Source organism: Diceros bicornis, chromosome 29, assembly GCF_020826845.1.
Source record: "Diceros bicornis minor isolate mBicDic1 chromosome 29, mDicBic1.mat.cur, whole genome shotgun sequence".
NCBI lineage: Eukaryota > Metazoa > Chordata > Mammalia > Perissodactyla > Rhinocerotidae > Diceros > Diceros bicornis.
The window spans coordinates 34,486,003-34,509,819 of record NC_080768.1 but is presented as its reverse complement, the minus strand read 5'-3'; the positions used below and the strand labels follow the sequence as shown (position 1 = coordinate 34,509,819).

Sequence of the window (23,817 nt, the reverse complement as noted above, 5' to 3'; positions counted from 1 at the left end):
ACTATTTATTCTCTATAAGTGGTATCACTATTTACTCTAAGTGGTCAAGGTATCAGTGTTGAAAGATACATCGACCCATAGAAATTACAACAGATCATTTATAAAACATCTACTGTTTTTGGATTAATATGTTGCTAAAATTCTTTCAGTGATTTTTTTTCCTCCCTCAACTTAATATGATCATAGATCCCTCCAAATTTATTTTAGTCATATAAAAATTATTAAACTTTGGCTTCCTTGCAAACATTCTTTCCTTATATTAAAAAAGTATTAAAAACAGTACTGAATATGAATCACTTCTGCAAAGTTTAATGAGAAACATTCAACCAAGGTGATTTTTCCTTGGAAAATCCTACAAAAACTGAATTTTATAAACAGTTACTTATTTTGATAGAAGTTCCATTTATAAATAGCAGCCATGACTTTACTGCCTACAAAATTGCAGGCTGTCACATTTTACATGTTTAGAATGCAAATGTTTTAAGATCAGATTTTGAGTAGGTGTTAAAGAAACAAAGTCACACAGACAGACTAGTTAGTTGTCCCGTGGTAAGGAAAGAGCTGACTTCCATGATTTTACTATTCAGGCAGGTACAAACACTGGGTTTAAACTAATGGGTACTATGACATTTATATTTTTGTTTAAAGAGGAAGCGATACCAACATCGAGGGGGCAGGTGCAGCAGGACTTTACTGAGGCTCTTTTGTGGTCAGAGTGTGTCTAGTGCAAGGGACAAGCTGTCACAGGAGGTGAGCATTAGAGAGACTTGCAAGTTAAGAACCTGAGCAAACGTGCTATTCGGAGAGGCTGAGATATTCTTGCTCCTTATTCCATTGTAGTGAAGTAGTGTTTTCTGAGGCCTAGGTAGCAAGTCTCAGAGGGAGCAAATACATAAACCGGGGATGCTGGATGTCACATGTTGCTCCTGTCAAGTGACTGATGGCATTGAGATGGGAGGAGGGTGAATATATCTTAATAATGGATACCCTGTGTTAGTCTTGGGAGATGGACTGCCTTCTGCAAGGACTTCTGAGCACATGAAAATCCATCACTCCCAGGAACATCTGGCTGCCTGCACAAAGTGTGACCAGGACCAGGTTTGAGAATTCTAAGTCCCAGGAATTAGAATAGAGAAGGGCAACATTTAAATTAAGAGGATTTAACACTTTGTGTCTTCCTGGGCAGGCTGAATGCTCCACAAACTCCCTTGCTCCTGCTACTCAGCAGCAAGCTGGCCTGAGTTCTGGGGCCATTTAATAAACCAGAAGTCAGGCCATGGGACCAAAAATGAGGTGGGGATCTGTGCCACAGAGTATCATTCACAGTTTCACTGAGGGAAGAGGGGTACAGTGGGAGTTCGGGGGTGGGGGCGATAGCTATTAACAAGGCCAAATCCTAAGGCAGAGCTTGTCATGGAGAACACCAATATGCTTGGAAGTAACTCCAGCTAGCGGCCCTCCATGGAACAATTTGGAACACAACTCCTAGGCTATACAGGCTGGACCCCCCCAACCCCAACTCCAGTTCCAGGATATAAGAAAACCTTTCTTTCATGTTTGCTCTCCCCTATCCTGAATCTCCCAGAGTGAGATTTTCCTAAGTAGTAATGAAAAAGAAAATATTTGAACGAATTTTGATGCAGCCATTCCAACCCAAGGACTTGGGCATGAACTCTGACTTGCACCCCCATAGCTGTCTCTGGAGGTTTAACATTCAGTCTGACTCCTGTGTGGCTGCCTGGAGCCCTGGACTTAAAAACACACACTACTTAGAGAATGGCCCCACTTTTATCACTGTGTCAGACAAACTTCCAGCACAAGCCATTGGCACTGGGACAAGGAAATCTTCTGAATGTCCTTCTTCCTCCTCCAGAGGAGCTCTGCAATGTAGAATCTCCACAATAACCAGACATGTGATCTCAAGGAACTACATAGTTTGCCAAGCGGGAACCACAGTGGCTAACATATAATGATCCCGCTTCAGCAGCTAGTAAGACACTTGAGTTTGTTCTTGTCTTCTAGATGCTGAGTGGAACCAACGAACAGATTGAGAGGAAAAAAACCAGATCACAGAACAGGTGCAAAGTTTTAAAAAGAATTGCGTGGCGGTGACCAAAGCCTGACTCTGGAAACATAGTCAGAAACCACCACTCTTTAAGCCCTAGGGCAGGCAGGTAGTGGATAGAAAAGCTCGCAAACCTAGCACCAGTTCTTCCTTTTGAAGGCCTAAGGCAGTGCGCCTCTAAAACGACCCATGTGTGCACTGACAGAAACGCTAGGACACCCACACTCTCTGCGGCCGCTTCTCCGCGCTCTCCTGGCAAACGTACAAGGGAATATTTGCCCAGTTCTGAGCCTCGACCACAGACTTCTCCCACCTTGGAGGCAGGGACGAGAAAATTGGACATTTTCCCAAATAAGGGAAATCAAATCACCTGAAGGCAACACCCTGTATTTCTCCCGCTTCTTAAGACAGCATCCCTAATTAAGCCAGCTTCAAAGGGCTAAAATTAGTGCCTGGGGGTCAAAGGTCACGCCTATATTTACAAATCTTAACAGAAGTCATATAATCTACTTACCTGAATAAAACCTCAAATCATCAATCCCAGCCCTCCCTTCCCAGGAATGGGAATAGATTTAGGTCCATTTCTTCTTTTTTCACCACAGTACGTGGAAGAGAGTCAAAGAAGGTAGTGTGAGCGGGAGGGGCATCCTGGTTCATCGTTAAAAAATAAAGATCTCTAAGTGTCAGCTAAGGTTGTATAAAAAAAATTTCAATTCTCCTCAGTATCTGCCTCCAAGGACTCGTCTTCCAAGACAAAACTCAGCTTGTCAGCCAGCCCCTCAAACTGCTTGCCCAGACTGCCTGCAGAGTCCATGAACATGTTAGGGATGTCCTTGCCAAAGTAAATCTTGCTGTTGGAAGCAATGGCCTTGTACTTCATCAGCTGCAGATACTCAGGGGTCAGCTTCAGCTGGAAGAGAAAAAAGTAAAGACGACTGAGGTGCAGGCAGATTAGAGAAAAGTTTGGGTGGCATTCTTTCACTTTCCACATGGAGAGGATCTCTGTCAAAGAAATACGCCCTCTCTACTTCTGGTCTCACGGTTACAGTAGCAACAGGGTAACCACTTCTCTAAGAGAAAGTAATCTCAGATCTTCAAGGCCAGAGCTGCAAGAGTATTAGGATTTCCATGTTTAGCACAAAAATTAAACTTGAATCAAGGCACTGCTAAGGAAAAGAAGTCCCTATCCCACCCAGCATAGGAGTCTTCACTTCCGGCCGTGCAGGGCTCTGGGTGGTGGTGGACACCCAACAGTGGGAACTCGCAGACAACAGAAGCCCAGCCCCACATACACCTCCTCTTCCCCAGGCGCCCCGGGCCTTTACCTTGTTTGCTTCGGCTATTTTCATAGCTGTGTAGCACTCAGCATCTGCCTTTGCCTTCTCCCGGGCCAGAAACGCAGCATCTGAGGGGAAGAACGCAGGGAGCTGAAGTGCAGAGGCCATCAGAAGACTGTGCCTGGCCCCCGTCCCTTTCCCCGACTGCCTCTGTGATCTCGGGGAGATTGCTCTTTTTTCTCTGTGCTTTGGTTTCCTCATCTGTGAAACGGGAAAAAGGCATTTTTTCCTATTTCACAGGTTGTTGTGAAAATCAACCAAGATGAAGGAGTGCTTTGAAAGGACCTCCCTGTGGTGGGCACTAGTTATGGGAAAGTCCGCTGCTGTGCCCGACAACATCTTTGACAGCATTATCGAGAAAAGCGCTGCTGCCCAGGGACACTTCCTGCTGCCACATGCCGCCTCCTTTTGTAGCTCCACGCCTGGGAAGAGAGGTGTGGGCCCCTGCCTCCACCTCATCCCTCCTGTGCTACGCAGCAAAAGCAAGGGAAGCCCAAAGAAGGCTCTGAATACAGCTAGAGATGGGTCCCTCCTAGAACCGAATACCATAAACATAAAATAGTTCAGCCCCTCTCCAACTTCATTTCTCTTTTTCCATCAATCATTTCAAAAAGGTTGTAATTAACAGTGGTTACGATGGCCCAGCTCTAAGAGAATTACACGCCATGGTCCAGACTAACACCTGTCGGGATTAAGACCTATTTAAACCTCCACGATGCAAGCAATACACTTCCTTAATCTGCCGAGACTAGCTTTCTGTCAAGCTGATGCACAACTGTTGATATTTATTCCCTTGCCTTGGGAATAAGGCCGGCCTCACGTGAGTAATATTTGTAGCAAAAAGCCAGGGAAGAAAGGTCACTCTGTGGTGGGTTCTCACTGCACACCCTCAGCGTGACCCTAGGTGGAAGGAGCCTGCAGTCGGGCTGGGACGCTAGCTGCATGCTGCCATCTCAATTGGCCTTAGCACCTGACATGTATTTATAAGAAATAAAAATGTGTTGTTTTGCTAAGAGCTCCCTAAGGAGGAGCCGCTGATCTGTAAAATCCTAATCGGCTCCTCAATGGGCCCCTGCAAAGCCCAACAGGCCCCATAATGAGTATAACTGGACATAGCACTTTGCAGCCTGAAGCTGGGCCTTGAGGCCCCATTTCTGTCCTAGAATTTGCTTGATATAAGGCACCAAATGAAGGAAAAGGTGGGTGGTGGGAATGAGGTGAGGGCTGAGGGGCAGGGAACTGAAGGGGAATGATATTCAGAAAAGCCAGCAAAGAAAACACTTCTCTCCAGCTCCAGTGTTGTTGGTGCTGAAAAGGTGTCTTCTTCACACTTGGCTTAGTATCTGCAGGGACCCTGAGAGCTCAGGTGCTCCCCGACTTCCGAGGAGGGGTAGGTAAGGCAGGAGGAGAGAGCTGTGGATCTGGCCTCGGTGCTCAGTTACTTCCAACGCCAGACTGTGAGCCCAGGATGGCTGGAACTGTGTGACCGTCCTCGTCTTATGCCCAAGGGCACCCAACCAACATTTGCTGAATGAATGAATGCCCTCTGAGGTGGAAAACTGATGGCAGCCTGGCCCAGATCTCCCCAAAACTTGAGTCAAAGCACAGAGAAAAAGTGATGTTCCAAAGATATCATGACATCTTAGAACAGATAATAAAGAGCAAAAGATATGACTCTCCCACTTCCTTGCTACAAAGTGGGGTCTGAGGAAGCTCAGGCATTAATTTCACTTCTGCTCACCTTCAATTTCTGAAATCTTCTTCTCAGTCTCCTTCTCCATCACCTTCTGCCCATAGGTGATTTCTGCAACCTGAGCCACTTTTTCTGCCTCTATATTAGTGAAGTTGAGGAAAGGCTTAGAGCTCTGATATTTTGAAAGTTTGAATAAATTTGACCTTTCACCTGATCTGAGTCCCTGATGCATGAGAGCTCAGATGGAGAGCCACTGGCCCCAGAGGGCAGCCCTGACGGCACACACGGGCAGAGACAGAATGCACAGTGAGCACAAACCACGAGATCGGCACAACACAGTGACTGGGCAGAGCTGTGCCTGGGGGCGGAGAGTCATTCCTCAGGGGAAAGCGAGGAACAAGCCCTAACCTCTCCCCTAAGTCACAAGGGTGTTTCTCCCAAAGGAATATTGTAAGGACTAAGGTACTCTCTAAAAACTGTCTCCCTGCCACTTTGCTTTAGGAAGTAGTCCAGTTTGTTGGTGATGAATCCCTGGACTGGAAACTCGGTTCCACCACTTACTTGCCACATGACCTTGGGCACGTCATTTAACTTCTCTGTGCGTCAGCTCAGTAAAATGAGGTTGACGGTAGTGCCCACCTCACCTGCTGGTTGTGAGGTTTGAGAGAATTCGAATGTAAGTGCTTAGAAAAGCACATGGCTCGTTAGTGCTCAGTGAGTGTTAGCCATTATTATGATTGTGAATTAACAGGAAAGGCTCCTTTCATTTAAGAGATATGTGGAAACTCAAAGCTCATTGCCCCTGGCCATGACCTGACAATTTCAGCTTGGCTTCTGGGAGTATGAATGCCCCTCCTGCATGTGGCAAGGGATTGGAGGACCACGTGGTCTAACCCTGCCTGAGGCTTCCTCGCTTCTTCCCATCATCTCCACCCTTCTGCCCTGAAAGGGATCACAGAACCGCATGCAGACCAATGAGGGCCTTCTTCCGCTCTGTCTCAGCTTCCTTCTCCACCACCTTCTGTTTCTGGGCTGCAATGAGCAACTTTGTCTTCTCGCTTTCCCTGAAGGGGAAAAAAGTATGCAGCCGTGAGGCAGCTATGGAAAAGCTTCTGAGGAACTTCACTGTCCCCTGGAGAAGCCACACTCTTTGGCCAAGGAGAGGCAAACTATGATTTCTTTTTTCTTTTTCTGAGGAAGACTGGCCCTGAGCTAACATCTGTGCTCATTTTCCTCTACTTTATATGGGACGCCGCTACAGCATGGCTTGACAAGCAGTGCGTCGGTGCGCGCCCGGGATCCAAACTGGCGAACCCTGGGCCGCTACAGCGGAGAACGCACACTTAACCACATGCGCCACCAGGCTGGCCCCCAAACTATGATTTCTTACTCTCTCCTGGAAGGCTGTTCAATGTCCCAGGGAAAGATGGATCTGCTGCAGACAGTAATATGGCTCTCCTTTTCCTCCAAAATAACTCATTTGTGGGAAATAATGCATAATTTTCTTTAGTAAAATGCACCTGCCTGCCCACTTAATCGTCTTTCCCTCCTATCTCTTTGGCATGAGCCGTGAAGCACAACCAAGGCCCCGTGGCCCTTTAAAAGCATCCCGGCTTGAAAGGGCTTCTCCTGTGCCTCTCAATCAAGTTACAGAACCCAGGTGACTGTCCTGACATGCCTGCTCCATCTTACAGTGCGCTGGGCTGTAACAGATACTCAAGAAGGGGAATGAAAGCAGGGTACAGCTCCTGCTACCTCTGGGGTGGGAGGAAGTGGGGTGGGAGGAAGTGGGGGGTAAGGCTTAGGCAGAGGGGACACTCACATCAACTCGTAGTTTCTGCGGATTGCCTCAGGTATATTGGGCTTTGTCACCCGCACGGCCTGGGGAAGGATAAAAATAGCACCTGAAGGGAAGGGGAGGGTGGTGAGGGACATAAGCAGCTCCCACTGGTTCTTGATTTTCCCGCACAAAAAGGACATCCCTTGGAAGAGGGCTGTGCCAGGGGGTGCTCTCTCTGTGGCAATGCTTACTTGGATGACCAGCCCAGGGGCCATGGAGGTCAGGTCCTGTTGCAAAGCCAGTTTGAGATTTTCATCAATCTGATCTGGAATCAAGAAAGACAGAAAAAGGAGTTGTTACACTTTTTAGGCAGGGTAGAGGGAAGTATGGGGGTAGAACTCAAGCAAAGACACCAGCTCAAGAATGCACCAAAGGTCTTCCCAAGGTAGTATGCTTCTCAGAGCCCAGAGATGGAAAGAGGCCCTGCAAGTCTTCCGGAGCACATGCCTACGTGGTCCCTCTGCACAGGCCGGCCGTCAGAGTGTCCTTTTCCTGTGGCCTCAAGATAAAGTCATCTAGGTTGTTGAAAATATCAACCTTACCCAAAAGGGAACTGAGCTTTAAAAAGAAAAAGAACAATTCCAGCACATTTCTTGAGTCAGGCCTTTTCCCAGACAACAGCAGCAAAAGAGAAGGCAGGCACCCAGTTTTCATGAAGGAAGGTGGAATGGCTACGTTAGGTATTTTGAAAAGAGCCAAGCTCATTCAATCTAGTAATTTTAGAAGTTTCTAAAAGAAAAAGAGACTCTGACGTCAAGGAAAGCCCCAAGGAAGACTATTTCCATTAGGAACTCCATCAAATAACACAAGGGGAAAAGGAAAATTTACAGTTCTGGAAATGAGCCCAAGTCTTTGATGTGTTGTTTGCTTTGGTTCTGATTCCTTGGTCTGGAATTCACATGTGAGTTGTTTCAAGGACAAGTGTGGGAAGAGCTGTAACTGATTCCCCCCTAGCTGGGACCCCAGAACAGCAGCACCCAGGCTGCCTTCTCTTCTCTGCCCCCTGCCCCGAGATCCTCACTCAGATCCTGAGAGAAAGACTCCACAAGACTAGGCTGAATGTCTCAACTGAATCATCTCCCTTACTGTTAGCTGCCACCTGCTTCAGTGGCCACTCTTGGTCACCTGTGCCCAAGACTTGAGGCACACCCTTCAGAGACACCCAAACCGAGGTCCCTGGAGGTTCAGTGATGCGCCCAAGCTAGCTAGCAGCCAGAATAATGCACCTGTTTAATGACTATGCTTTGACTTTATGGTTTAAAACAGTACTTTCTTCACTGTTGCATCAGTGAGCAAGGGATTTTAATGTTTCTACATATTGGATATGCTCTCACAAGCCTCTTAGCATTGAGGAAGAAATGCCCATAAAGGCAGCACCTCACGCCTGATATGGGTCTAATGATGTGACAGCTGGAGATAAACACTACATTTCATATTTTCTATTTTATTTATTTTTTTTTTGCAGGGAAAGATTTGCCCTGAGCTAACATCTGTGGCCAATCTTCCTCTTTTTTTTTTTTTCCCCTCCCCAAGCCCCAGGACATAGTTGTATATCTAGTTGTAAGTCGTTCTGGTTCTTCTACGAGAGCTGCTGCCACAGCATGGCAACTGACAGACGGGTGGTGTGGTTTGGAGACTGGAAAGCGAACCAGAGCCAGGGAAGCTGTGAGCGCCAAACTTTAACCACTAGGCCATCAGGGCTGGTTCTCATATCTTCTATTTTAAATAGGATACCAACCAAACTTTAAGTAAGATGGCCGGTACCCTCTGTGAGTTAATAATAACACAGTCTTTTATCAGACCAAATTATATCTGAGTCAAGGTGAAAACTGGTGGCCCTGGGCTCGTAACTTTCCAGGAAAATCTGGAAGAAATATTTTGCAAGGTGGTTTATTACCAAAGTAATACTGGTAATAAGTTATTTATATGTACAGTCATGCTGATAAATGCTCATGAAGTTATATTACTAAGTAAACACAAAGAGGTCCTTCAGTTAAACTTCTGAACAAGTGTTAGATAATATTTTTACAAGATGGACAAAAAGGATGCATCAGAGTAAGCAGTGATGAGAATTATGTGGTCATGTTTAAAGTCAGGGCTATGAGTCCTGAGAGGAGGGAACTAGAGAAAAACCTTCGTTGGTCCAGGGACACGATTAGAGACATGAGTTTCTCTTTTATGGATGAAAATAGATACTAAACAAAACAGTGCTTGCCAGCAAGACTAAACTTTAAAAAGAAAAAGATTTCAAAGCAAATACATTTTCCCAGCTCCTCTGTACAAGAAACTATACTTTACTAAGCTACCAAGTTTGTTTCTAAGACAGTAAGAAGTTTTCTAATGCAAAACAATTTCACGTTTTAATTTTCTCTTCGTGGAAATTAGAGATCCTTTGTCTTTTGTTGTTTCAGATGCTTTGAAATGTTCATTTAATGGGCCAAGTCCTAAAACAATGGCTAGAGAGAAAACTAATGATATTTTATAAAATTCTATCAGTTTGAGGTAAAAAAAAAATCAATAGCAAATCTACCAAATTTTTCTTAAAAGCACACTGAATCCAAACCCAATAAAAGAATCCAAATCCTATAAAGCAAATTTAGATATCATTTTCTACTGCAGAAAAATTAAAAGTGATTCTGATGGTTTCCCAAATCTGAAACACAGTGCTAAGGCTGTTGGCTTAATTAGGATCATTGGCAATGCCAATGATTCCTCCTTCTGTCTGCTCTACAAAATGCTCTCACTCAGGGTCCTTTTTATGAAGATTCCTGGGAAAAATCATTGTCCAGTCCTAGAATCAATAACAGCTGTACAAATGGTTGAAAAATCCATTTACTTTTAGCACAGGCTACTAGAAAATGTCTAGCAGAAGTTTAAACAGAACACTTTACCACAAAGGAGCTGTAACAATTACTGAAACGTTTCCTTCCCCTGCTGCTGATGTTGGGCTGTGTTTACTCTGACCAGGGTAAAAGGACAAAAAGTGTCTACGTCAGCACGTGTATCCTTTTTGTTTCAAGTGTTTTCCTATTCATCTCTACAGGTGTAGGGTAAAATCAGAAAACCAAAACCCACAAAGGTCCCAGGAATGGTAGGCAGCAATGGTCCTTGTCCCACTTCCAGAACTAAACATAAGCCCTACCATCCTCATCACCTTTTTGTTTTTTTCAGTGAGGAAGATTGTCCCTGAGCTAACATCTGTTGCCAATCTTCCTCTATTTGCTTGAGGAAGATTGCTGCTGAGATAACATCTGTGCCGATCTTGCTCTACCTTGCATGTGGGACGCTGCCATAGCATGGCTTAAGGAGCAGTGTGTAGGTCCACACCTGGGATCGGACCCTGTGAACCCTGGGTCACCGAAGTGGAGTGTGCGAACTTAACCACTAGGCAACCAGGCCGGCCCCCTCATCACCTTTTCCTTGGTGCCTGTCACTCAGTGTGGCATGGTAGAAAGCACACTCAGGTGAGAGCCAGGAGAGGATGGTTCTAGCTTCAGCTCTGCTATCAACCAGCCACGCAACTTTCTCTCTTTCCGCCTCAGTACCCTGTCCTAAAATGAGGATGTTGGGCTGGATAATCTCTAAGGTGCTTCTAGAACTGACCCTGTCTTCGTTACAGAATGGGGAACACACTTCCACTCCAGTCCTCTGATTTAGGCCAGGAGTCCTCTACTCTACTGTCATTCCTATGCCCAGAGCTCAACCACATTCACCATCTTCTTCCATCGTCATCAGCACTTTCTAGGAATGCTCTGTGACCAGTTCCTGAGCACTGGATTCTTTAACACTCGTTGCCCATTGGTCCCCATCCTACCCCGTGGGTGGCTCAGAACCAGGCAGTGGGGGGCAGCAGGGCTGCTGAGACATGCTCTAATGAGAAGAGACTTTCTTACCAAAGAGCTCAATGTAGACCTCTTGAAGCGTGTGTACACTGCAGAACTGGTTCAGTTCGTGGTGGATCTTGTTGAAGATGAGGGCCTTGTCGTAGTCGGCAGTGTAGTTCTTCACTATATCATACACTGGAGGGCAGGAGAGATTTCAGAATAAGAAAAGGCAGGACTCAAAACTTTCTCAGACACGGCAGTTCTCCCGTTCTAAGGCGCTGCGAAAGACACGGGGGTGGCGTGCTGGGGAGAGTAAGCTGGTGGGGAGGGTAAACTGGAAAAACGTACCTGCATTCGGGACCAGGAAGTTCACCACTTCAATTCTGTCAAAGTAGATCATCACACCACCACTGTTCGAGGAAGAATGGACAAAGAAGTCACTAATAAGCTCTGGAATATAGCGCAGTATCCTAGGTGATGGCATAAGACGTGTGACTCGGCAGAAAAGGAGCAGAGTTCATGGGAGGTCAGAAGGCATGTTGGATCTCCAAGAAGGAGATCTTCGGAGCTTATAGCAAGAATACAATCTCCCCAGAAATCACACTCCTAAAATTCTCTCCACAAACAATAAAGTGAAACTTCTATGGTGCCAGTAAGAAATAAGTTCCTATCTTCTGAATCCACAATGCCTGTGATTAAAGCAATCAACTGAAGGGAAAAGACTAAAGACCGTCAAGTTCTCAGAACTTAAAAGGTCACCGTGGAATTCTGTGCTCACTGCTTCTCACTTTATCTTCACCATCTCGTTAGTTCAGACTTCCCTCTCCCCTCAAATATTCACTATAAAAAAATTTCAAACATACAGAAAAGTTGAAAGAATAGTACAACTAACACCCACATACCAAGACCTACATTTAAGAACTGTTAACATTTTACCTTGAGTGATCTACTTATTTTTCGCTGAACATTTCAAAGTAAGTTGCAGTCATATTTTACCCCTTAACATGAATGAGTAATCATCTAAGAATAATGACATTCTCCTATGTAGGCACAAAACCATTCCCAAACCTAAGAAAATGAGCCATAATTCTTTAACTTCATCCAATGCTCAGTCCTTATTCCAATTTCCCCAATAGTTCCCATTATGGACTGAATTGTGTGCCCTCCAAAATCCCTGTGCTGAAACTCTAACCCCCAATATGACTATTTTTGGAGATAGGGCCTTTAAGGAGGTAATTATGGTTCAATGAGGTCATAAGGGTGGGGCCCTAATCCAACTGGGCTGGTAAAGGAAAAGACACCAGAGAGCTCTTTCTCTTCACACGCACACGTGCAGAGGAAAGGCCATGTGAGGACACAGCCAGGCAGCCATCTGCAAGCCAGGAAGAGAGGCTTCACCAGAAACTAACCCTGCTGGCACCCTGATCTTGGACTGTAAGGTTCTAGAACTGTGAGAAAATAAATGCTGTTTAAGCCACCCAGCCTGCGGTATTCTGTGATGGCAGCCGAAGCTGCCTAACACAGTTCCCATAATGTCCTTAGAGCTGTTATTTTTGAACCAGGTTCTAACCAAGGTTCACTATTGCATTTGTTTATGTCTTTTAAGACCCCTTTTCAAGCCAACACTCCTCCAAATATGACTTTGTGATGAGACCCGGCCAGTTCTCCTGGGGGCTGTCGTAATTCTGGATTTGTCCGCATGTTTCCTCGTGCTGGTGTTTACCTTGTTACTCTATGCCAGTTCAGACCTTCTTCATGTTACAATCGGAGCACGACACTGGTGTTCTCTTTGGATTTCCTGCCCCTAAGGTCTCCCCTTACCTTTATGACATTCTCCATAGTTACTTATGCTCAAGTTAACTTTCTCTATCAAGTCATTATATGCTAAAAGCCTTTAGTGGATCCTTACACATGACAGAAAAAGTCCAAACTTCTAATCCTGGCATTCAAGGCTCTCCCAGACCTGTCTACCTTCTGTGACTTCCTCTACTGCAGGCACTTCAGAACGTAGCTGGGCAGGGGGGCAGAGAACTTAGTAAAACCACCAAGAAGGGAGGCCTCCCTTTTCACTTGCTCGTACTGCAGCCAGCCAGACAGCCCTTCCTCTCGTCTGGCTTACCAGCTCTATTCTGGCGCCTTACCTAGTCCCACAAGGTACGTTCTTCACCTCGTCTGTCTGCAGGGTGGTCTGCAAACAGGAGACATAAAATGCTGTAAGACGGGCAGTGACAAACAAAGGAACTTATTTTTGGAATCCCAAACGGCCTTGTCCTTGAACACTTACTTGGCTTAAGCTTTGCTTTGGTTAGACAGAAATATCCCACCCAATCCTCCTTACTCACAGGGTGCGAGACTAAACCAAGGGAAGGGACCTACCCCGGCCTCACTGTAAGTGAGCCACCACATGAACGAGCTGAGTGATAACGGTGTCGTGAGAAAGACCTTGGATTAGGAGTCCTAAGACCTGTGTTTACTTCTACTTCTTCCATCTATTAGTCTTGAAACAGTGAATTCTTTATTTAACCTGTCTCAGCCTATAACCCCTGCTCAGCCCATTCTCAGGATTACTGAGACTCAGGTGAGATACTGCACATGAATGCACTGTGAAAACCGTAAAATGCTGATGAGGTATCCCAGCACATCTCCCCGGGTCAGTGTAAAAGTCATTCTCTAAATCTTCTTATTCCTCTTAACTGGACACACTTCAAAGGTGCCTGGTCTAACTAAGCCAGGCTTTAGATCTGTCATAACTCATCCTATTCCTATTTTAGATGTCATTTCCCTTCACCAAGTTCAACTTTCCTCTTCTTCCCCCTAAATTAAGTTCTCATCTCTGAAGTTCAAATAAGAACCAGCAAAATTACCATGTTTTATTTCCATCTATCTTGGTAGCATGATTTAAACCACACAGACACACACACCCTACTTTTTCTCCTATATATTCATTTATTTTATTTATTTATTTATTTATTTTTTGTGAGGAAGATCAGCCCTGAGCTAACATCCATGCCAATCCTCCTCTTTTTGATGAGGAAGACCATCCCTGGGCTAACATCTATTGCCAATCCTCCTCCTTTTTTTTCCCCAAAGCCCCAGTAGATAGTTGTATGTCACAGTTGCACATCCTTCTAGTTGCTGTATATGGGACGCCACCTCAGCATGGCCAGAGAAGCGGTGTGTCAGTGTGTGGCCGGGATCTGAACCCGGGCCGCCAGCAGCGGAGCATGTGCACTTAACCGCTAAGCCACGGGGCCAGCCCATCTCCTATATATTCAGAACAGATTCCTCCCTGGCTTTGTCTTGAAGTGAAGAAATAATGCCCAACTGGGGCTGATGGGCCAAGGAAATGACCCCATTCAGCTAGTTCAACAATCAAGCTCCAGAGTAAATGGCTCGTGGAGCCTCATTCTTTCTATATATATATACATATATAAATAAAACTGACTCTTAAATGATTCCTTGAAAAGGTATTATACTCATCCAATAGCTAAATTCCAAATCATGCATTAGTCAGCACCCCAAATCTGCAGTCGTCCATCCATACCACACAAGCCAAGTATACCTGCACAGACTTATATGATGTGATGAAAGGGAGCATGAGATGGAAACCAGGGCCGCTGGTGGAAGTCAGCAGGGCACCGCCTCTGCAGAGGAGGAAGAGAGAGGCAGGTTCAGTTTAGCAAGAGGTATCTATTACAGCAACATGGTTTCGGCCAACTTTCTCTTCAGCCCCACAAACGTTTAATATAGGGTGACATGTGTCAGAGCCACGTCCACTGATCCCTTTCTTCCTCTTGGCTCAACTGTAATATTCTAGGAAGCCTGATGGTAAAACATAAAACCATTATTCACGCTTTTGCAGTGAGAAAGATAGGCACACAGGTTAAGTAGAATAAAGACAGCAGAATCCCTGGCTGTACTTCAGATAAGAGAGGAAGTCTGTTTTATTTTGTCATATCCCTTGAGTTTGTGGAAATCCATTAGGGCAGTTAAATGCAGTAATACTGCCATCAATTAACTGCACTAATGTTGGAGTCCAGTGACATGAACAACCAAAAGAATAATTTTAAGTATGCTTTAGAAATCATTTTAATATATTACTTTTTGGCAGGCGAGTTATCTTTTAATCAAGTTATATGTAAATAACAAAATTAAAAGCCTCTTTTGGGGACATAAAAGCAGGTGGTGGGGAGAAATAATTAAAGTAGAGAGGGAAACTCAATCAGACATTTAGAACTTGCTATTGGAAATCTAGAAATAAGCATCATAGGGCACATACACGAAGGGGTTCATAAAGGCTAAAGCAACAACTTGGTTATGGAGGTTACTAAAAGGAAAGCACCTCAAGATTTATAAGTGCTTCTTCACTTTACATTATGAAGTCGAAGATACATTTTTTTTTTTAAAAAGAGCAATAAAATAGTGACATAATGGGCTCCATTATTGTAAGAACCACTATCCTCAGGCTTGCCTTAATTAATATAAATAAACCTGCAGGCTCTTTCACATTTCCTGAAATGTTAATTTTAAACAGTAGGTTCAAATTAGCACAGCAGGCTAGCTCCTCAAGTTGCCATCAAGAACTGGTACTCATCAGAGGTAACCTTGTGGCACCAAGATGCCCAAAGGGATGTAGGAGAAAACAATGTTTCAGAGATGATCTGCAAGGAGCACTGGTTTCCTTTAGGTTTTGTCTCTACATATCTATACACATTTATCAATCACCACCCATGGCACCAACTTAGACTACTAAATTGTATATTTACAACTATATATGTGTATATATGTATGTGTGTGTATTCCCCTCCCCATGGTCACTGACACAAAAGCTCAATCTAAAAGACTCCCCTATTCAACAAAATATAAACACAGATATCCAGCAGAATCTGCTAGACAGTGATTAGGAAGGAGAGTCATGTAAGAGGAAGTTGCAAGTTTCTCCCTGTCTCTGCCTTACCTGTAATACACCCCAATATGTCCCTCTTCTATCTTGTGCACAGCTGAGAAGAGAGATGCACAAAAGAAGCTGGCAGCCACAGCCACAATTGCTCCCAACTGAGCCATCAGTGAACCTTTATCCTAGGAAAAAAATACGGGAAAATGTGTGTGGTCTGATGCAGGAGACAAGCTATGACAGCAAGAGCACCTCACCAAGCTGAGCTCCCTCAAAGCGGCTCTTATCCAGCCTGCTATAGTATCAACACATGGCTAGGTCTACAACTCTCTTCAAACCTTGTTCTCAGTCAACATTCCCATTCCTTAACTGTAGAACTATATTCCCACCTCTTGAAAAGGCAGTGGCTCCAGCCGTGGCCCGAGGAACCCGTGCTAATTGGGCAGCGTTCAGAACACAGCCTTCCCTTCCTGTGAACACGCACGTGCTGTCACTGGAGCCACTCATACTAGTAAAAGGGAAGAGAGGCAGCTGCAGTATGTTGGCCCAAATTACAGAGGATGTCAGATGACCGGCAGTTGTGGCTATGTAATTCTGGTCAGAGCCTCCCAGTCCTAATTGCCCGTCATTTCACAGGAAACCATTATTTACTCCTTTCAGATGCTGGAGCGACAGAGACAGCATGCGAGCAGGGGTCCAAGGTGGGATTCTTTGGCCTGTCATGCACCTTCCCAGTTATTCCTTTGGCCCTTCACGGGACAGGGTTCTGAACAAGACTGAAGACACACTCCCTCCCATATACCTGACACTTTGCCCCTGACAGGTCCCAACTCCATGGTTAGAGAAAGGGGGTTCCCCAAGCTGGGAGGACTCTGGGCTCCTGGGACAACTGCGTTCAGGCACCAGGATGCGAAAGAGTTGGCATCTAGACTCATTTTCCGAACACTGAATGATCTGGAAACCCTATGGTAACGGGCAGCAGAAGGCAGGCAGGCGTGCGCGGCCCACCCGCGCAGAGCGTGGGTTCTGCCGCCCGGGTCCAACATAGCTCGGGCGCGGACACCCGCGAGGCGCTTATTTTACGGTGGCGGCCTCCTGCTACCGATCTGCAGCCGCATCCTTTCCGCAACAGCTCTTCCCTCCCCGAGGTCACCCCGCCCCACCTCGCGCCCCTTCCCTGTCCTCTTCCGAGAGAGGGTCGCGCGTCCCACACGCCCTGGGGAGGGGCTGGGCTCCGAGAGCCTCCGCTCGGTCCCGCCTGCGGGATCGCGGGAAGGGAAGGGACAGAGGAGCGTCGCGTTCTCGCTCCCGGAGTGGGCCGGCTGAGGGAGCGAGGCTGCTGGGGCGGGGGCCCGGGAGAACCGCTCATCGGCTCCGGCCGACAGCCGCAACTAGGCCCAGCGCGCCCACTAAGGGGCGGGGGCCGCGTACCAGGCTGTCCCTCCAGGCGCTCCGTACTCGTCCGACCTCCTGTGCAACCGCAGAAACCGCCACACCCCTCGACACGCTACTTCCTTCCGGACCCGTCGCTCTGATGACGCCATTAGTCCACGCGAGAGGATCACACTCCCTCCCTGCCGAGTTCTTCGCCCCGCCCTCGCGCTCCGAGCGGTCAGTGTCCGCGGGTGGCCGCCAGGGGGTGCCCGCGGCTCGGTCTGGGCGGTCAACACTGCGCTCTGGGATTTCAGGGCTGGGGTGCGCGGAGCGCGTGGAGGGTGACCGCGGCTGCTGAGACCGAGGGTGTCACTTTCCGAGATTTTGACTTTGGAGTTTGCTGAGGAGGCCCCTCCGCATTAGGCCAAGCCTGTTTTTTTTTTTTTTCCCGGAGCAGGTCCCAGCGAGTTGCAACCATTCTAGCCCTGTGCTCGCAGGGTCTTTTAAATGTGCAGATTAGCACCCTTACGTCGCTAATCAACAGTCGCTGCTTTGAATTGCCTTTTTGCTTTTCTAGGAGCTTTGGCCTCTGAGGTCCCCGCACCATAAAGTCGATTAAGAAGGAATCATCCCAACTTGAGTGAACGAAATCTAAGATCAGTGAGGTGCGAGGGTAACAGTGGATGAAAGCCTCCTTTGCGCTTCCTTAACATCAGGACCTTAACTGCCTTTGTAAGTTAACTCCTGCCGCAGGACACAGGGGCTTGTGCGCTTCGTTGTCTCCCTGGCTAGACTGTAAGTTCCTTGAGGGCAGGGATTGCCTCTTCCCTTCAGCATCCCGGGTGCTCGGGTGCTCAGGTGCTCAGTCAAAACAGACTGAAGGCGTGGCGGGACCGGGACCAGGATCCAGACTTTGCCTCTCCTAGTCTAAGGGCCTCCCGTTGTCCGCAGCCTTCGCTGTTCAGCACCATCACATTGGGGCATTTCTAATTCAGCCACTGAAGTTATTTTATTTGCAGAAGAGAAAGTTGGAGTCCACTTCATTACAACCTTCAGTAAATGAAAAGCTTTTACACGGGGAAGATGGCAAGCTAGTGGTGGTAGATTTAGGACACAGGAATAGGAAACTGTAGGTTTTCCAGGCATGGCTGCTTGGGGCTGGCTCATTCTCCCTCTGCGGGTTTGCTCTGGGACTTTGTGTGGGGATGGCTCAGCATTATATGGTTAAGGCCACAAGTGGGCTGCATGGCACTGCCTGGGAGCTCTGTGTTCACCTCCATACATGAGGACCTCTCCCCACCGCCCCCCACTGGAAATCCCACCCCCAGCACGCGCGCATGCCCGCACTCTTGGTCAATCTCCTGATTGATCCTGTCAGAACTTGAGAGCTTTTTTCTCTCCCCGTGCGGTGATATAACTCAGCTGGGCATGCTTAATCAAGGTTTATTTAATAGTTGGGTGAATGAGTAAGAGAAATGGAAATGTTGAGGTTTCAGCCCAAGGAATGGGGCTTAGCCTGCATAAAGGATTTAAATTAGTTGTAATTTAAGAATTTCCTGACTGTGAAACTTGGGAATGAACTATGAGCGGAAGTTGTGGGATTTTGTTCTTGGGATCCTTCTCACCAGGCCTGAGTTGTCCCATTGTGGCCCCATCGAGAGGCAGGGGGTGGACTTCAGTAGATGATGATCTAACATTTCTGAAAATCCCTTTCTTAAGAGACCTGTGATTTTTATGACTCAATATCCAAAGTTATCATGGAGGTAAGTCTGCGGGGATTTGTTTAACAAAAGTGTTTAAAAATCCATTTTTAAAAAATCGAGGTATGGTGGCCAAGCATAGATACTCCAGGCTGACTGCCTGGGTTTACATCTGGGGCTGCCTCCCCTCCCCCTGCCTCTTATTAGCTGTGTGACCTTGGGAAAATGACTTAATCTATCTGTGCTTCAGTTTCTTCATCTGTAAAATGGGGGTCATAATAGTCTGAACCTTATAGGACTGTTGTGAGGATTAAATGTCAAATCAGGAAAACGTTTGGCACATTTTAAGTGTTAGCTATTGCCGTTTTAAATAGCAGATTCCATTAATGTGTTCTTGCCTGTTTGTGGATTTGGATTATCAATATGACAAAAGGTGAGGGAAGGATAAAATTAAAGTTATGTGGTATTGAGTAATAACCCAATGAAGGCTTATCAGAAGAGATAAGGGTCTCTGAAATGATACCTCAATGGATATTTACAATGCAGATTTCATAAACCATTAGTGAGTGCTTTCCATGTCCCAGGGCCTATGCCTTTCTCATTTTATACAATCTTCAGGTCAGCCCTTTGAGGTCAACTCCATTTTAGAGGAGGAACTTGAAGCCTAGAGAAGTTGAGGGATTGCCCAAGATCACAAAGCTTGTGAATTGCAAAGACAGAATTCAAATAATCCCAAGTCTATTTCTTCATTATAGTAAATGAATTAGGAACTAATGATTCAACTGAACACACACACACCACATTTATTTCACGTGTAACCTTTCAGGAATGTAGACCGATGGTCAGAAGTTGCGAAACTTTAAATTGGGCCAGTTCTTTTTGTGCAGTTGTAAGTTGAAGCATGATAAAAAAAAAAAAAATACTCCCATGACAGCTATCCACATCTCCCTATGTCTGGATTGCTGTTTGTTTAGTCCTCTAACAAGCTAATTGTTGGTGAGAGTGCCACTTCAAAGATAGAAGAGACCCCTTCTTTCACAATTAGAGCCCTTTTTATTAATGACCAGGTGGTTAACTCCAAAGGAACCAGGCAACTCTTAACATCTTTGGCTTCAGTTCATTTATATCACAAGAGTGGAAGTTGCTGGAAAACGTTTTTGTTTGATTTTGATTTTTCTTCTTATTTTATGCTCTAAACAGAGACTAGAAGTCATCTTTCAGGACATTTGATCCCAGTACGATTTTGGTGAGCTTGGGGGAAGAGGAGTGAAGAATTATGTCCTTAATTCTTAAGAAGGATACTTAGAACTTTCCCCTCTTATTTTCAGTTGGAAAAACCAGGATTGGTGCCTTCTAACAACAAAAGGATATTTGCTTGGGGTTCTTCAAGGGAGTTCGGTAAAGGGATCAAAGAGAAGTCTTGAAAAAAAAAATTGAGTTGGAAGTCAGTTGGTAGTCACCTAAAAGATCATTTTGTGATTATATGTTTTTATAGCTTTATTGAGGTATAATTGACATACAATAAAGTACCTATAAAGTGTACAGTTTGATAAGTTTTGACATATGTATATGACCACAATCAAGATAATGAACACATGACTCATGCCCCCAAATTTCCTCAAGCTCCTTTGTAATCTCTCCCTCCCACCCCTCTCTATGACTCCTTAATTCCCAAGCTGAAACTGATCTGCTTGTCATTGTAGATTAGTTTGCATTTTGTAGAATTTCATATAAATTAAATCACACAGTATATACTCTTTTGGGGGGGGTTGTCTGGATTTTTTTTACCCAGAATAATGATTTGGAGATTCATCCATGTTGTTGAGTATGTCAATAGTTCATTCCTTTTTCTTGCTGTGTAATATTCTATTGTAGAATTATTTAAACAATTTGTTTACCCATTCATCTGTTGATGGACATATACATTGTTGCCTGTGATTTTAATCTAACCCATTTATTTCACTCATGGAGAAACAGAGGGCACAGGGGAGGAAGTCTCCAGAAAGGGGACTTGGTTAAGGTCCACAGCGCCTTTGGGGAGTAATGGGAAAGCAGCCTGCTACCCTGGGAAACTGCGCTGAGAGGCCTGGTGGTTAGAGGTGTGGCTTGGCTTGTTTTGCCTGGGATGACCATTCATTTGACATCTCTGAATCCATAGTAACTTTAGGAATTTTTAAAAAAAGATTGTATGGCATTTTGTCCACATACATCTCTCTATATCATTGATAGATGCCTTTTTGCTGTAGACAAAGAGATACCTTATGTGCCTGGTATGTTAATATCAAAGAATAAGGAAACCCATGTTCTATTCTAGGCCAGTCTTTTCCACCTGGATTCTTAATCTCATCCTCCAGGAACCTAGAGCCTTCAACGATCTCCTCACTCTAGCAGATCTTGAGCTGCAGCCTGCAGTCTTGTGCAAGTCTCCCTCTCTCTCCTCTCTCTTAAAGCCCCTCCGTTGACCCTGCATAAACCTCTAGTTCTCACGTGATTTGTCTCCTTCCTTTTGAGCAGTTTCTTGAAAAAGTACCTACGGTTGCTGTCTTTACTTCCTCACTCTCCATCCCCTTGTTTTTGGTCCTTCAGTCCCTCTCTCTGATGCACTTGGTACTGTTGACCGACCCCTTAATGCTTAAACCTCCTACCCCTGGCCTCCATGAGTGACCCCATCCCTCCTGGTTTTCCTCCTGCTTGTCCAAATGTTCCTTTTGTAGTCTCCATCATGAGCTCATTCTCAGCCACTCCTCAGAACTCTATCCTTGACCCACTGCTCTTCTCTCTCTACCTTCTCTTTCTGGAAGGTCTCTTGTGTACTCAAGATTCAAGTTATGTGGTTGTTTCTGACTCACCCAAATGCATATCCATAGCCATGAGTAACAGACTAGAATACCATCTCTTTGGATGTTGGATGGGGACAAACCAATCATGTCTCAAACTGAACTTGTAGTTCCCCCTCAAACGTACTCCTCCCATTGAAGGCGTCACCATGCACTCAAGCATCCACGCCAGGCACTCGGCCTCTATCCTAATCTGCCCCATGCATTTAGTTATGGAGTTCTAATTATTCCTTGACCCTATATCCCCCCTGTATACATTGTCCTGGTTCAGGGCTTCATCACTTCTCACTTGGGTTATTGTAAGAATCTAGTGTTAGTGATCTCCTTGCTCCACCTTGTAGCTTACCCTTAAATCAGCGCATCTTCCATGCTGCTCCTTGTGATCTTTGACTTGTACCTTTTCTGCTTAAAAACCCAATCACAAGTTCCCTACAGAAAAAACTTCACATCTCTTAGCTTGTCATATAAGATCTTTAGTGATGTGATTCCCACACCTCAGCCTGTGATATTTTTCTCTTGTTTTTTGTGTTATACTAGATCAACTCTTACTCATCCTCCAAGACCCTTGTAAATGCTTCTTCTCTGTTTCCACAGCGTCTTGTGCATCCGTCTCCTACAGCACTCAATCTAATATACTGAAATATTCTGGTTCTATGTCAGTACCCACAAAAATGTAAGCTCCTGGATGGCAGGGCCTTCGTTTTAGTTATCCTTGTGTTTCCCACCCCAACCCCGGAGGGTCTAACGTAATTCCTAGCACACACTTGGCACTCAGTAAGTGCTTGTTGAATAAAATAATAAATATCACATGACCCTTTAGGATGTAAAAAGTGCCTTCAGTTACAGTAGCTCATTTGATCCTCATAACAATCCATGAGGATGGTTTCACTGTAACCCCATTTAACAGATGAGGACATGCCGGTTAGAGGGTTAAGTCACTTCCTCAAGGTCATGGGCAGATCATCTGATTGTCAATTCAATATATTTTCCCTCCTCTATTTGTGAATTTGGAAAATGTCAGTGTATCAGGACAGAAATTTAGTTCAACTCAATAAACATTTATTGAACACCTACTGGCTATAAGCCACAATCCAAATGATGAAAGCACAGAAGAAGAGTGGAGAGACCACTGGTGCCTGTTAAGGTTCTGTAGCAGGGCTTCTCGACCTTGCCACTATTACCATTTTAGGCCGGATCATTCTTTTTTTGGGGGGCGGGAGGGGAGGGCTGTCCTGTGCATTGTAAGACGTTTAGCTGCATCTCTGGCCTCTATCCCTAGATGCCAGTAGCAACTCCTCCTCCCATCCAGTCGTGACAACCAAATATGTCCCCAGACATTGCCAAATGTCCCCTGGGGTGGGTTGTGTAACAAAATTTCCCCAAGCTGCGGACCACTGTTGTATAGCAAGACTGAAAAAGGGGGGATTGAGAATGAGACAGCAAGCTTTCCAGGCATTCCAAAGAATGACAGGTGTTGTATTGACGCAGTTCTGTATGTGCTGAGTCAGGGGGTAGAGAATGGAGGGAGATGCTGTGAGTGTGGACGCATGCAAGCAGAGCCCAGGAGTTCTAGAGGAAGATGGAGGATGGAGGGGCATTGCTGGCGGGGTCCTAGAGAACTGGTGAGGATAAAAACCACTGGCTATGGGACAGGAGAGATGGGAACGTTTGTATATGTGTTCGGAATATAGATCTCAGCTCATCCTACTGAACCGAATTCCGAAGAGGGAAATCACTTGTTCTTCAGAAGATCAGACTTGGGGAGAGGCTGGCTGTAAATCCTGGAGGGGAGGACTTTAATGCCACTTAGAAATCAGGCCCGAAACACCCATAATGTCTGTCAGTGCACATTTTAGTGTTCTTAAGTAAGTGCGCAGGGTGTGGGGGTTGAAATATGGCAGGTATTTGATTTAAAAAGCCTGTACAGATTTAATGTCCTGATAAAATGTATTAAATCTTTTACGGTTTTAATGAATCTAGTATGTGTTTCATAAATCAAGAACTCTGCTAAGCCGTCTCCTGGTTTAATAAGAGTAAACTAGGAAATTGCTCTGAGCAGAAGCAAAATACATTTATATCACATTGAAAAGTAATAGATTTTTAAGCTGAGGGGGTCTTTCTGGGCCTTTCTGTTTGCTTATTATATTGCTCCAACTCCTTCAAATATTAAACCCCAGGCAAACACGTGCTTAACCGTATCAAGATGTGAACTAGCACAAAGGTAAAGATTATTTGTAAGAGAGCAGAAAACAA

The 23,817-nt window shown here is 45.4% G+C and overlaps 1 protein-coding gene across 3 annotated transcripts; it reads right to left on the bottom strand.

The window, feature by feature from the left end:
- Window positions 1–1,221: 1,221 nt before the first annotated feature.
- Window positions 1,222–17,158, bottom strand: ERLIN2 (ER lipid raft associated 2). Of its 3 annotated transcripts, none has more exons than XM_058525199.1 (12): window positions 17,085–17,158; window positions 15,717–15,838; window positions 14,322–14,403; window positions 12,901–12,947; window positions 11,108–11,169; window positions 10,829–10,954; window positions 7,127–7,200; window positions 6,918–6,976; window positions 6,068–6,159; window positions 5,144–5,233; window positions 3,391–3,470; window positions 1,222–2,975 (listed from the first exon to the last, which is right to left on the bottom strand). In XM_058525199.1, the coding sequence occupies exons 2-12, from the start codon at window positions 15,821–15,823 to the stop codon at window positions 2,775–2,777; spliced, it is 1,020 nt and encodes a 339-aa protein (XP_058381182.1). In that variant the 5' UTR covers window positions 15,824–15,838; window positions 17,085–17,158; the 3' UTR covers window positions 1,222–2,774. The 3 variants fall into 3 exon arrangements, with proteins under 3 accessions (XP_058381182.1, XP_058381181.1, XP_058381183.1); XM_058525198.1 differs by lacking the exon at window positions 17,085–17,158 and adding an exon at window positions 16,305–17,043; XM_058525200.1 differs by lacking the exon at window positions 17,085–17,158 and adding an exon at window positions 16,456–17,043.
- Window positions 17,159–23,817: the final 6,659 nt, after the last annotated feature.